This window comes from Mus pahari, chromosome 1 (genome assembly GCF_900095145.1).
Source record: "Mus pahari chromosome 1, PAHARI_EIJ_v1.1, whole genome shotgun sequence".
Taxonomy (NCBI): domain Eukaryota; kingdom Metazoa; phylum Chordata; class Mammalia; order Rodentia; family Muridae; genus Mus; species Mus pahari.
The window spans coordinates 154,171,000-154,185,476 of NC_034590.1; the positions used below are offsets into that span (position 1 = coordinate 154,171,000).

The 14,477-nt window shown below is 52.6% G+C and overlaps 1 protein-coding gene across 3 annotated transcripts in view; it reads right to left on the bottom strand.

Annotated features, from left to right (window-relative positions):
- Positions 1-1,143: 1,143 nt before the first annotated feature.
- The window catches only part of Hps1 (HPS1 biogenesis of lysosomal organelles complex 3 subunit 1), a 26,041-nt gene continuing 12,707 nt past the window's right edge, over positions 1,144-14,477 (bottom strand). For all 3 annotated transcript variants that reach the window (XM_029547454.1, XM_029547447.1, XM_029547442.1), the window contains exons 7-20: positions 13,167-13,327; positions 12,767-12,884; positions 12,184-12,282; positions 11,981-12,050; positions 9,906-9,955; positions 8,532-8,699; positions 8,260-8,439; positions 7,133-7,194; positions 6,632-6,766; positions 6,483-6,548; positions 5,452-5,596; positions 3,640-3,753; positions 2,181-2,263; positions 1,144-1,731 (exon numbers count right to left, since the gene is read on the bottom strand). In XM_029547454.1, coding sequence (XP_029403314.1) covers positions 1,569-1,731; positions 2,181-2,263; positions 3,640-3,753; positions 5,452-5,596; positions 6,483-6,548; positions 6,632-6,766; positions 7,133-7,194; positions 8,260-8,439; positions 8,532-8,699; positions 9,906-9,955; positions 11,981-12,050; positions 12,184-12,282; positions 12,767-12,884; positions 13,167-13,327 — 1,614 coding nt within the window. In that variant the 3' untranslated portion in view covers positions 1,144-1,568. The remainder of the gene's footprint in view (positions 1,732-2,180; positions 2,264-3,639; positions 3,754-5,451; positions 5,597-6,482; positions 6,549-6,631; positions 6,767-7,132; positions 7,195-8,259; positions 8,440-8,531; positions 8,700-9,905; positions 9,956-11,980; positions 12,051-12,183; positions 12,283-12,766; positions 12,885-13,166; positions 13,328-14,477) is intronic.

Sequence of the window (14,477 nt, forward strand, 5' to 3'; positions counted from 1 at the left end):
CTTTACCCCTAATAAAAGCCTCTCTCCAATGGTTCTGTCTGCTGCTGGATGCTGTGTTTGAGAATTTATTTCTCTGGCTCTCAAGATCTTTTTCCTTCCCTTTTAAGTCTTTAACTGCCAGAGAAAATGAACTGGATCAAGACCCCTAGACGGTAATAGGAACCTGTGTCAGAAATGGTTCAAACCCAGAAGGCATGGCAAAGATGGCTGAGTATGAGGGCCTCTGAGAATCCTTCGACCCTCAGCACGGGCATCACTCCGCACACGAGGAAGGTTTATGCTGTCCAAGAATCTCTCCTAAAACGCTGAGTCCAAAGCCTCTACATCCACACCCATGCAATCAATTAGAAGTAGTAAACAGCTGCATCTGCACTCAGTACGCAGACAACTGTTCTGTCTTTGTTCCCTCAGCAGGTACAATAATGAGTTAAATGGCATTTGAATAGTTTGTGGTATAAGACACACAGAGACTAAAGTAGAGGGGATTTGAGGGCTCTAAGCAAATGCTACAAATTTAAGGAACTTGAGCATCTGCAGATTTTGGTATCTCCAGGGGTCCCCAGGATATACTCCACAAAAAACCCAGGGGTGAGGGTATAGATGCCCAGGGTGTGGGTTAAACTGGATACCTCATACCACGTGGCTTCTAAGACTGAAGAGAAAACCTTTATACTTTTAAAGTGGGTATCCTAGGGGCTGGGAGATAGTTCAGCTAGTCAAGTGCTTGCCACACTGTCATGAAAACATAACAAACAACCCATGAGTGGTGGCTCTCGTGCACCCTAGTGCTAGGAGTCAGGGGAGGGAGCCAGGTAGGTCTCTGGGGCTTGCTGGTCAGCCAGCCTAGCTTAACTTTAGATCAAGTGAAAGACCATCTCAAAAACACAAGGTGGACGGCATCTGGAGAACTCCCATAGCCGACCTCTGGTCTCAAGCACATGTGCAACACCTCTCTCCCCAATAAAACGGGCATCCTAAAGAGTGGTGGGTAGAAGGCAGATACACACACACACACACACACACACACACACACACACACATACATGATATTTTTTTCAACCTTTCCAAATCATGGTATTAAGGAGGCAAGGGGTTCTTAGTGTCACAGGAAAGGCCAGGGACAGGCTTGGATAACGACAAGAACCAACATTTATTGAGCACCCGAGCACGTCCAGCAATCCTCCTGACCACCCCAGAGGTAGGTGCTGTCAGTTCAAATGTGAGGAAACAGGATTCACTCAGTTGCAAGGGGGCAGGAGCCAAGCTGGAATGGCGACCAGCCAGAGGGAGCACCTTCCATTTGGGGTAGGGACCAGCTACCCTAGGCAGAATGGCAGGAAGAGGGTGACTTCAGACAGCCAGAGCACTAAGACGTTCTTCTGCTCTCCCAGGCACCCAGAAGGGCAGCTTCCCAGAGCAGCTGCTGCCATCTCTGACCACACAGTTCTGGGGGCGACAGAATCATGGCATCCCCGCCCTTCAGAGAGGGCTTGCTCCTCAGCCCGTGTGGAGGAGTCAACAGTGGGGTATGAGAGAAGGCGCTTGAAGAAGTCTGCAAACAAGATGGCCTAGGGCAGGGTCACCCGGGAGGCCTCCCCCAGGCGCCGGGCCAGCTGGCTGGCCTGCTGCACCAGCAGGTCCGTGGGGATGACGGACAGATGCAACGTGAGCAGCTCGTAACACCTGATGGGCTCTGAGGGGTGGCTCCTGCTGTAGTAGCGCAGAAGTTTCCTGCAGAAGAAAAGGCTGGACTCAGGCAAGGCCAGGGGGGCTTCCTGGCCACAGAAGTCTCCAAATGCCCACCCACAGTTCTCACAGAATGGCCCAGGGTGTGACACTACCTAATGTCCCTAAGCTCTAGCTCAACACCAGGACACAGTCCCTCTCTTGGGGCTCTATATCTTTGGACAGTGTTCTAGCTGACAGAGGGTGTGTGTGTGTGTGTGTGTGTGTGTGTGTGTGTGTGTGTGCCCTACTGAATTCTTCCCATGCAGCCAAGACCGTGCTGCAGCAGAACAGGGTATGCTTCTAAATGCTTCTTCTCTTCATGTGGGAATCCCACCAGGTTTCTATTCTATCAAAGTAGCTGCTCTCTCTTGGAAAAGCTATTGCCCATGGGAGCTTGAGGCCTTGCCACCAACACCTGGGGCACATGTGGCTCTGGGGCCAGTCAGTGTCACCTGTAGTAGTCACCTCCCAGCACTCCAATGGGGACCGAGTCATCTGAAAGGACGGGCACCTCGATCATCTGCAGTTTGTATCCCTGTGGGAGGGGGAAGACCGTCTTAGAACGAGGGGGAGGGAGCAGTGTGTAGAGGTGGGGGTGGGCTTGAGGGGGTGTGTGGGAGCCCTTGCAGGGCCCGGCTTTTTGCCTTCCTTCCTTGCCTGGGAAGGAGAGAGAGCCACCACCACCTTACACATTGGAATGGGGCCCAGTGTTCAGCTCTGACCATACTGTGCAGCTTTTGCTACCAACAGGTGGGGCTGCGTTAGTGAGGCGCTCATAATGGCCGAGGAAGAGAGAGTCTGTGTGTGTGTGTGTGTGTGTGTGTGTGTGTGTGTGTGTGTCTTGAGAAGCAAAAGATTCTCAAAAGACCCAAAGCCTATGCTTTGGAAGAAATGGGAATTATCAGGGCAGGGTAAGGTAGGGGGGAGGAGGCTCAGGTGGCACCGTGAGGCCTGCCCCACAGGGAGACGGCTCAGCAGTGTTCAGGGACCCTTGTGTGGCTGAGTGTCACGGTCAGTGGTTAAAACTTGGTCTCCCACGGCTGGGCTGCACTCCACTGCCCCACGGGGCAATTCTAGTCACCAAATCCTTGTCCTTGTCCTCTAGCACTCTCGGGCACTTAGGAAGAGTACGAGCTTGAGGCTCAGAACATCGAACCTTGGTTTCCAGTGACATTGTCTGGGTTTTGTGGACCCAGCCATGATGTGTATTTCCAAGACAGCGGTGTGTCCCCATCTGTAAAATGGGTCAGCAGAACCCATTCCAACCATTCCCCCAGGTTGGGAGGGACAGATGAAGACACTACATCGCACTACAGTAAGGCTGGGTTGTTATAGCAAGCAGAGAGAACAGAGCAAGAACCAGGAATCATACAGGAACAGGAGGACAAGAGACCCTAAGGGAGGGAGGAGTGATTCCTAGATAATTAACATAAGTGAGTAGGAAGTATTGAGGTGAGGAAAAGAAAGGGGGCGGGGAAGGGAGAGTCAGTGGGTTCCAATGGCCTTGGAATGGTGGGGTGAGGTCTATGGTACTGCCCAGGACAGGGAGGGACCTGAGCCCTGCTGGAGGCAAGCCTCAGACAGGCTGGTTAGCTGCTTTGAGCCTGGGTCCTCCCAGAGTGGGGGTCAAGGTGTAGCTTTTCTTTTGTTTACAAGTGACAGTACTGACAGTCTTGTGGCTAGGAGATAGTAGCTGGGTACAATGGCTTCTCCTCAGAACAGGGAGCCCCTCCTGTTGGCTCACATCTACCTGGACAGTCCTACACCCCAGTCACGTGCTTACCTGCAGCTCCACCAGGGACAAGAGGAGATGAGACAGACAGATTGAACAGCCCAGAAGAAAGGTATCCAAGGGTTTAGAGCAGTGGACAGCTCTCAGGACCGTCCTGCTCAGAGACTGGGCACACCCACCATGTCATTCTCGAACCACAGGAAGTAGGAGCAGCGGAAGTCCCCTTCCTGGAACAGCAGTGTGGTGCAGCCCTTCTGCAGGTACCTGCGCGCCAGTCGGACCAGAGCCCAGACCTGGGGATGGGGAGATTGCTTAGTATCACTCTCAGGGCTGCCACCTCCACCAGGAAAAAGCACAGCACAGGGCTGTGGAGGTCCTGGGTGTCCGGGACTTCTCGGAGGCAGGATGCTGTCTGGGTCAGAGTCGTAGGAACGAACCGTTCCGGGGTGCAAGTTGAGAAGGCTCCCCTCCAGTTGCCACGGGGGTCAAATACAAGTGGAAGTGCCTCACGTAACTTTACTACACACAATCCAATGGATTAGTAATCTGCTCATCAAGACCAGAAAACAGCCAAGAAGACTGTGAATAAACCCAACTGCCCAGGCCTGCAGGGTGCGGACTCTGTGCTGGAGGCCCTGGAAATGTTCTTCCAAAAGTGGGTGTTGGCACCTATGCTGCCTAAAAGCAGCCCAAGGGAAGGTCTTCTCCATTAGGCTTGCCTACTGTGTGCCAGGGCTGGGAAATGACGCACTCTGTCAGAAGCCTCAGTGGAAGGGCGTGGTCTTTACTTTGCACTTGACACAATATACTATCTAATTAAATCTGCAACAGACACGGGGATCAGTTACCAGCTCCAGGAATGTAACCTGGCCACACAAATAGATGACTTCAATAACAGCCTTGCCATCTGATCAAGGACTCAGTGGGGGACTGGTTCCTGTGAATTCTGCTACGCCTGCGTCACAGGGTTGCTACAGGTGAGGCATGTAAAGAGTTAACAGCAGGAAGAGAGGCACCTGACTTGACATGAGAATCTGTCACACAGCCCTGTGCATGCAGAGCGGGCAGCACTGGGAGGACAACAATGGAGAGCAATGGGCTAGAGTCCCCTCTGCCCCGGAACAGGATGCAGGGGTAACGTGGTAGGTGAGGAAGCCGACCGCGCGGTGTGCGGCATGCTTGGGCCCTGCTCTGCCCCAGTTCTTTGAGTTCATCTGTGTTTAGTGACCTGTACCCTTTATGCCAGCGCTATCTCTGCAAGGGATATTTGAACTAAAACAGAACTGAAATGTAACCAAAACACGTCAAGGCCGCACAGCCAATCAGAACTGAGCGGGCTTTCCAGCTCTGGCCTCTCACCACCTAGCTTACTCATCGTGATAAACTTTATATAGACGAAATAAAGATATAACATTTTAGAAATGGCAGAGTCTTTCCTTCAAAATCTACCAGTCTGTCAAGAAGCGTCATTAAATTAGAAGAACAGAGAAAGAGGCCTCCTGAGTGGAAACCACCCCGCTCCACTCGGCTGGGGTGTGGGAGTAGCTCAGAGGGCAGAGTGCTGTCTCAGTACACGAGTCCTTGGACTCCATACCTAGCAGGACAAAAATTAAATCAAATTCTGATGCAACGATTGCTTGGCCCCCGGGGTTCTTTCCAGTTCAGCCGACTCAGCAGATCCTTGCTGCGCATCCCCTTACGTTGGGCTCTGGCCTGGCGCCAGTACTCTCGAGATGCCAGGCACACTGAGGTACACCAGGAGGGGCTGCCCGTGTGCACCGAGCCCCACTGGTTAGAGGACAAGCCACTGTGCCGGAGGAGCTCATGGCCGGTTAACCAGGCACACAGCCGATGCCAGGGTAACACCAGAAGCGATTAGGGCCTCAGAGACCAGAATGGCCTCTTTCTCCTGGGTCATAGTGGGGGTCGGACCTCAGTGTATCCCACCCTGAGAAGCAGCAAAGGTTACCCGGGGCCAGAGGAACAGTTACCTTGGCTTTGACGAAGGCAGCCAGGGGCCCCTTGCCCAACTCGGAAGACATCTTTTCGTTGGGGCTGAGAGAGGGAGCCACCATCTGCCCGGATGTACGGTCCACATAGATGAAGTGGACCAGGCCTGGGAAATCCTCCAGGTAGGTGCAGGCCTGAGTTAAGGGGTTTCAAAGGCAGAGACAGTGGGGATGGTGGGGGTGCCTCTGGCCTGGTCATGGGGCTCTGGCTGTGCAGAGGTGAGACCTGGAAGACAAGGCCGCTCGGCGACACAAGCGTCTGCCTCCACTAAGCTCTGGGGACCTCATGGTCTCTCAGCTCCTCAACCCCGCTCGAGGTCCTTGCTATCTCACAGTTCATGTAGGCAGTTCTGCACTCTATGGGAAGGAAGCCATGGTCACAGCTGGTCATTTCAGGAGTGACTTTAATCATACACCTCGAGGCTGGTGTGTGAACTGAGCCACTTGGCTGATGAATGGGCTGGCTGACTGCCTGCCCTCGTCACGATCTGGCTCTTCCTCACCTGAGAGGTTGAAAGCATCATATCTGAGAGGGGAACCCCATGGAAGGGAGGTGGCTTATGGGTCTTGTGGCTTCCTGATCATTTACCTGCTTAGGACCAAAGTCCCATGAGATAGAGTCCAGAACATGGGAGATTTTTAAACCAGAAAAGCTGTGTTAACCTCCCCAGAAAACCAGCATTCAATAGAACTCATTTCTACAATGCACAGATTGTGTCCCTTGCATGCAGAGACATCTGTGGTGGGCCTTCTCGGTGCCCTTCCTTGTCACTACTCTGTGACCATCCACGGAGGATACACAGGGGCGCTCTCTCAGCAAGCATCCTGGTACCCCTGGAAAAGGATTTGATGGATGGAAATCACGGACATAAAGGTCCTAGACGACTTCTAAGATAACCCTGGAGCAGCAGGGATTCTGAAATGCAGCTGTGGGCTATTCCTATAGATGGCTCCGTGGGACACCATGGTGGGACACACATGTCTAGCCTCTGGCTGAGCCAGGCAGAGGATATGACACCATGGTGACATTTCTCCGGCTCTTCACCAACAGGAAGTCCTTCCAGTCCAGAAGCCGCTCCCTGGGGAGGGAGGAAAACTGGGAGCTAGGCAGCTGTGCACGAGCCCTGCCCACCTCCTGCTCCCTCAAGCATGGCACCCTTACTTCATAAGTTTCTGGGCTCGGTCCTGCAGGTGCTGGGGCAGGTGCGGTCCTCCCCTGCTGGGCGCAGTGGCCAGGAAGCTAAGGCGGTAGATGACACACAGCTGTCGCTTTAGCTTTCCACAGACCTGGAGCAGCCTGGGCAGTGATACAGAGAAGGCACACAGAGCTCATGGCCACCTCCTCCACCACACGGGAAAGCAGCTGCCTGGCTCTCCTTGCTGTTCTCTGACACATGGCATCTCGTGGAACCACATCACTCTGCTAGTAAGTGGTGGCTTCCTAGGTGGCATTTACTTGGTGCTGCATCTGAGTACAGCCCAGGCCTACATGCCTGGTGGTAGGTCCATGTCCCTTCCGACCTCCTGTGGTTCCAGCCCCAGATCCTTGGAACTCCCTCTCTGCCACTGTTAAATCCTCAAGCTTCTCTCCCCCAGGACCTGGGGAGACCCTGTAGCCACTCTCCCTGAACAACTCCCCTTTGCCCCAAGTATGGCTACTCACTCCCAGGACGATCCTGGCTCACTTTTAGAAAAGGCTTTGCTCTTAAACTCCAGCCAGGTGTTCTGTAAAGAAGAAGGGTAACTGGTCTGTCCTGGGCCATGCTCTGCAGGGAGGTCCAGGGGAGACTCCGTCCTACATCCTGACGCTCAGGCACACCTGCTCCGTCACTTAGCAGGGCATGATGTAAAGAGCAATTTCTGTGGGCCAGGTGAAGGTCATGTGGCCTCAGTGGGCACAGACAAGGACTGTAATGCCATCAGAGGGGCCAGGTGAGTCCCTCAAGGGCGCACAAGCTGGGGTCTGAAGAAGTGGCCGCTGCAGGTGGCCCGTGGCCTCAGGGGGACCTTGGATGACTCTTCCCTAAGCGAGAAGCCATCATTCTAACAGGTGTGCCACCATGACGCCCAGGACACCCTAGAATACTGTGCTGTCGGCTGACAAGCCAGGGCTCCGGGTACTTGCTCTGCCTCCTCTAATCCTTCTGCCCCTTTCAGACTAACTCACATTCTAGCTCCAATGAACACCAGCTCCTCAAACAGACTCAGGCAGAGCCAGCTACAGCAGGGGCCCCAAGCTGTATCAGTGAACCCTTCTGCTCGAGAACCCCTTCCCCGAGGTGGACTGTAATTGGTGCCTGTGAAGGCCTCGGCACTGACTTCCCATAATGCTCAGTGCTTGGCCTCAGTCTCCACCCAGCTCTACTCTCCAGGAGACTGGCAGGCAGTGTCCTGTGACACACAAGCTCTGGCTTATGGGTATGGCAGGCAGTGTCCTGTGACACACAAGCTCTGGCTTATGGGTATGGCAGGCAGTGTCCTGTGACGCACAAGCTCTGGCTTATGGGTATGCTGCTTTTAGGTGGACTACTCTTGGCTACGTCATGGCTATCCATCTAAGCAAGCCTGTTTCCTGTCTAAAGCACTGGAATTACAATTTGTATCCTGCCAAATTCCTAGAAAAAGGGTTCTAAAAAACTGTCAAGTACAACTATTTGGTTTTTATCCTTCCACGAGGACTAGGGCCACAGACCGAGGGAAACACGGACAAGCCGGGATGACCTGGTAGCTGGGCCCATGGTCAGCTCCGCCTCTCCTCCGAAGCTGGTGCACGCAGCCTCGGTGACATACCTGAATCTCCTGCCCAACTCGATTCTTGATAAACTTGTCCATCTTCTGGCGAAGGTCTGCAACAAAGGGCTGGGACCGCAGGGCACTTCCGGCCTCCTGACCTTCCTTCAGCTTCTTCTCCAGTAGGGAGAAACCATCCAGCAGTTGGTACAGGATCAGGGCCAGTGGGGTGTTTGGGCTCTGCCGGGAACAGTGGGTGCCAAGTGAAACGGGGCAACCAGAGAGAGGCTACGCAGGCCTGGAAGCTGCTAAGGTGGCTGGTGGCTCGGTACCTTGGTCAGCAGTACCATGTTGATGCCTGGCCACAGGGGCAGGCAGTACATGGTGTGTGGCACTAAGGGACAGTAGTTTTCTTTTATGTTGGCATCCAGGAAGATCCTTCTGGGGCTGGGACGTTCTGGGGAGTGAGGCGCCAGCCCCTCGGGGGTGTCCTCAGCCATCTGTCGGGGAGGAAGATCTGTCAGTCTGGTGGGAAGTGCAGGAAGGAAGGTCCAGGTTCATCTACAACTTGAAGCCACGCACCCTGACTTCCATTCCCTGCCTGACTTATAGCTCCCATAAAGCCCAGCCCCGAGGTCTCTGTGCTGCGGAAGCTGCCCTTGCTAGGGCAGCGCTTTAGACGGGAAACAGGCATGCTTAGATAGCCACGATGTAGCCAAGAGTGGCTCCCATTCTCTGCGTTCTGTCTCTCAGCTTCTGCTTGGCTGTTCTGCCCAATCAGGACGGGATACCACGATGGGCAGCGGGAGGGGGTACGGGACCTGGGTGGGTGGTCAAGGAACATCTGAAGAGATACAGAGGCAGGCTGGGAAAAGCTCTGCCTTGAGGAAAGAGCTTTAATGTGCTTAACATTTCAGTCACCCTCAGAACATCCCAATGGCTCTGCCCAATTACATTGTGGAAACGGAGGCATAAGATGACTATATGAACAGTCTCCAGCCTGGGGTGGGGCTAAGGGGCTCTGCATGTATAAGAAATCTTAAGTCATTAGAAATACCACAGGAATGTCTCTGTAAGGAGCCCCCTCTAGTTATACACAACAATAACAAGTGGAGAGCCATGTGCTCATTGTTCTGGGACGTCCTGAGTAAGTACGGCACGTGCATTGACAGACTCTAGAAACCCCCTCACATAATGCTGAAGTAACGCTGAAGGGCTCTCCGCAGACAGGCGGATGCTTCAGTAGAAAGGACAATGAAGCCCAGTGGGCTGTGATTATGAAAAAGAAAAATGCATAAGCTATGCACACATGTTCATGCAGAATGTGTGTGAGTGTGCATGTGTGAGCGTGCATCTGCGTATATGAATGTGAGTGTGTGTGGGTGTNTGTGTGTGTGTGTGTATACACAATAAATGACCAGAGGGAAGCAGCTAGAAGATAGTCCATCTTCATGGGTGGGTCTTAGTGACAGTCCCTTCCACATTTGACTTTTGTTACTTCTCATATCTAAAGCTTTAACTTTTTAATATTAAAACTTAAGTTGGCTCTTCACTTCCAAGAACTTGGGGAGGGGGTCACCTTTGTTGCTCTCCCTAGTCCCGCTTCCATAGCCGAGGAGGCTGTGGTGCAGCTGCGGCTGCTGGAGCTACCCAGAAGGGAACTCTGGCCCTCAGCATGGCCAGAGGAGGCCACACGGGAGTCTTACCTGAAGAGCATTGCTGGGCGGGGTGTCACCATCCAGCCAGACGAGGCTACCTGCCACAGGTGAGAACAGAACTGTGGAAAGAGCCCGCGGCCCATCCCCCACTCCTGCAGCCCAGGGGCTCCAGATCACTGATCGCTCCAGCCATTAGCCCTGAGCACTGAATGTCCAGGGTTAAAGCAGCAGGGACAGAAGCTTCCTTCTGGGAACTGAGCCCTCACCAGGCATCTGACCATAGGGTGGGACACGTTCCTCAGACCCTCCCTTGCCCCCCAGTCCCTCCTTGTCTCTGACTTCTATTCCTTCAGGTTTCCCTGTATAGGGAGTCAGCATTCTCCATTCAGTTCTTCAGATTTCGAGCTTGCTAAGCACCCACTGTGTGCAGGGAGTTGAGCTTGATCTCCCTCCTATCCGGCTCACCAGCCTACTGAAGCCACTATGTATTTGAATTATTACACGTTTGTAAAATTATCCTTTCTTGCACTTCACTGTAAATAGCCCTCATTTGTAAGCTGCCCCCCCCATCTCTGGGTTCGGATGCTTCAGAGCTACACATAGAGCTCGGGCACGTGCCGACTCTCGGTTTACAAACGACCTGCACTGCAGTCATCATTTGTAAATCAGGTATTTGAGACCTAGGAACACCCTTGCTCCAAGTGTAAGTGGGGAGTTCCCTCCACGCCAGAACATTAAGCACAGCTCTGAGGAGTACAAACCCAGTACAAACCCAGCTGCCCAGAGAGAGGAGGGTGGACATGGACAGGGAAGGAATTGTAAGGTGTGTGTAATGGAGGCCGAGGCCATGCAAAGCCGGCAGTTATGCCTTGGGGCATGAGGTATTTAGAAAAGCCAAAGAAGGCTATGAGCCCCGCCCCCAGGAAAAATGTCTCGCCATAAAAATCAGTCTGTAATGTCTGAGTCCCCCAGGCACCCCAAAGCCCAGTCCAGACTTAACTAGGGTTCTTAAGAACACCGAACTCGGTGTGTTCAACATGAGCCATATGTAAAAATCATTTCGGGTCCTCTGCGGGAAAGCTATCTTGCAGCCCCACCAAAACGCAGCTTAATTTTGTCACCATGTTGGAATGAGCTGGGCTTTGGTGGTTTGTGAAGCTCCTCGGGGGTGGCCAGCTGCAGGTGGGACTCAGCACACACTGCAGGTCCCCGTGGCCCCAGGTCCCCAGACTGGCTCGGCTGAGTGCAGAGCCATGGGTCTAGGGAAGCCTCACAGAAACTCTCTTAAAAATAGTTCCTCATGTGTCCCTTCTGCAAGCCAGTCTCTTGTCAGGTGGGTGAGCCACAGGCTCCCTACTTTTGTCCTAAGATCTTGGTTCCTTCCTGTTGCTGATGACAGGCAGGAAGTTGGTTTATCTCCTCCTCTAAGCAATGCTGTGCATTCAAACAGCAATTTGAACATTAATAGCGTTAATAGCGAGTTTTTACTACTTACCCACAGATCTTGGAAAAACAGGTAAGGTTTAAAAAAAAAAAAACTGTGTAACTGAGTATTTATACTCTAAAATGGGCTTGAAGTCAAGTGAGCTATTGCTTAATTTTAGTTGCTAACTTAACTATTAATTATAAAGACCACAGAGGCAGAGAGAACACATATATGCAGCTATATAAAAGCATATGGAGGTTTGGGGTGATACCATTTGTATGGTGCATTTTTTTTCTTTTTTTTAAAAAGATTTATTTATTTTTATCTTATGTTCATTAGTGTTTTGCCTGCATGAGGCTGTGAGGGTGTGAGATTACCAGGAACTGGAGTTACAGACAGCTGTGAGCGGCCATGTGGGTGCTGGGAATTGAACCTGGGTCCTCTGGAAGAACAGCCAGTGCTCCTAACTGCTGAGCCATCTCTCCAGCCACCTTAGCAGTGTTTGAATTCAAGCTGGGGCTGTTGGGGAGGGCTGCCACAGAGCTGATTTACAGCAGTCTAAGTGAGGCACTCAGTCCCTCACAAGGAACAGGACACAATGACACCCCCCCCCCAAGACGCATTCTCTAGGCTGCAGACTGGCTTCTGCCCCATGATGCCACCCACCCACCCACCCACCCACCCACAGAGGCGTCACCTGAGCTCTGCTCGCCTGGGGAAGGTGCAGGAGTGAAGTACTCTTCAGGGAGGGAGATGCTGTCTGTGTCCTGCAAAAGATGACATCACGTTAGATGCCGGCCATAGGCCAGGCAGCCTCTCCCATGGGGAAAGTTGGAAAGGCCTGGCCTGGCCTGAGGTAAGATGGAGATGCCCCCCTCTCCCCTAGGACCCAGCACGTACTGTCTCCTCGGAACTCCTGGTGGGGACTGAGGTGTTCTGGCTCCTCGCCTGCTGCACAGGGATGTTTTGGCTGCTCATTGGTCTCTTCTGGGGGAAAGGCTGTGGGAAAGCCAGGGAGATGCAGTCAGTAAGGCTTACCTGGCCGCTCCCACAGCCCCATCTCCCAGTTCTTCACAGACGCCCCTTCTCTGCCCTGACCTGGGGACACGGCCCTCCCGCTGTCCAGGGCCCTCCAATCTTAGAAAGTCTGACATGTTGTATTTGAACCTGTGCAGCCTGGCACCACTGATGACATGATAGTGTGGCGAGGCTGATAGCATGCTGGGCATGGCGAGGTTCTAAGTGATCCGCAAGAGTGACAAAACCCTGTCCCCAGAGTCCCTACCACCCGGACAAGGAACTCTAGGCCACCTGAGATGGCATGTGAGTATGAGCTCAGCTCTCACGGCTAAGTGGAAAAGCCAAGTTCCAACCCAGCGCCAACTCTCTGGAGCTGCACAACCCTCTAGACCACCCATTCCAGAGTCCTTCCATCTTAGAGCAGCGAGACAAATGTCCCCCTGTTCTCCTTGTGCTCCGGGACCTGAGGGCCGTCGCTATCATCCTCCTCTTCTTCTGTGGTGCCTGGGGAGGGCTGGAGGTCCTGAACCAGAAGGATGAGAGCCAGGAGATCTGGGGGGCGTAGGGTGCTCGCACCATGGCTGCAGACACAGGGCAAGGGGGCCTGTGAGCATGCAACTAAAACCTTGCTGGAGATATACAGGGTCTAAAGAAGATTAGCCTACCGATTTTTAAAATCAAAATTTTATATAAAACAGAAGTTATCATTAGGAAGGCTCCAGTGGCCAGAGTTAGACTCCAAGTGTTGGTTAGAACCATTCCGGAGAAGGGGGAAGGTTAAGGATAGAGACCGGAACCTGGGACGTTTCACTGAAGACAAGGGCCTACAAAGGTTTTGGTTCAGATCAGGCCCTCAGGTTTACCTGGAGTAGAAAGCCAACAGCTTGCAGTGTACCAGCAGGAAGGCGTGTAGGACCTCCTCGCCGCCCCGCTCGGGGCTGGCGTTGATGGCTTGAACCACGTGTCGCTCTAATGTCTCGATGCTCTGTTCGCAGAGCTGGGGGTGAATGAGCCGCTCCACTGCCTAGCAAGGGATGGGCGAGGGAAAGGTCATCAGCAGGTCATGCTGGCCAGAGGGTGCTTTCCCACAGCCCATAGGGAACAAACACTAGGAGCCTGGTGTGGGCAAGCCAGGAGAGGAAGATGGACGAGGGTCCTGTGAGGGTCCAGGCTCCAACAGTGCGCAGAAAACATGGAAAAATCAACTGTAGTGTGTGCGAAGCTGGAGCACAGGATAGTTTCCTGGTACCGGAGACAGAGCTGGCCACTCCATCTTTTGTCCCACTGTGGGTTTAGAATGTGTGCACGTCTGGTTTCCTCTCAAGATTGGGGGTGTCTTTAGGTATCATAGTCTGGCCCATCTTCCAGCACACAGTAGGTACATTTCTTGGCAGTATGAATGAGCAGGATGTGAGAACAAATGCTTTCAGATCCATTCCCGGCTCACGAGAGCTTTTCCATTACACCTCACTTGCTGTCTAACCCACCCACCCCAAGCTGTACCACCAATCAGCTTTCATCTCTTTTTAAAATCCTCCTGGCCATTCTGGAGCCTCTCATTATTTCTATTTGTGGTGTTCTTTTTCACATCTTTAAGAGTTTCATTTTGTATTTTTTTTAATCCAGAAATTCCAACTTCTTGGTATCCAAACCTGTTGGTAATTGACTGTCTGATGTCCTGGCTTACCATAGCAGCTTACTTCCTTGTGTATCTGACTATCTTTAATTATGAGCAACACACACACACACACACACACACACACACACACACACACACACACATACACACACACAAAGATAGACAGATATACAGACAGACAGATACACAAAGACAGACACAGAGACATGTAAAGGGACACAAACAAAGACACACATAAAGACAGACAGACAGACACACACACACACAAAGAGGTGACACACACACACTGATAGACAGACATATGGAGACACACACACACACACACACCCTCTACTTTAGTAGTTTTCAAATCCACACAGTATCACTGGGCCCTTGTTAGAGCTGAAACTCCATAGCTCTGTCTTGCCTCTGCTGAGCGAGAATCTGTGGGTGAGGACTCCCCTGCACTCAGTGAACCCGCCTGCTCATCTGACAAATGCTGAGAGAGAGAGAGAGAGAGAGAGAGAGAGAGAGAGAGAGAGAGAGAGAGAGAGAG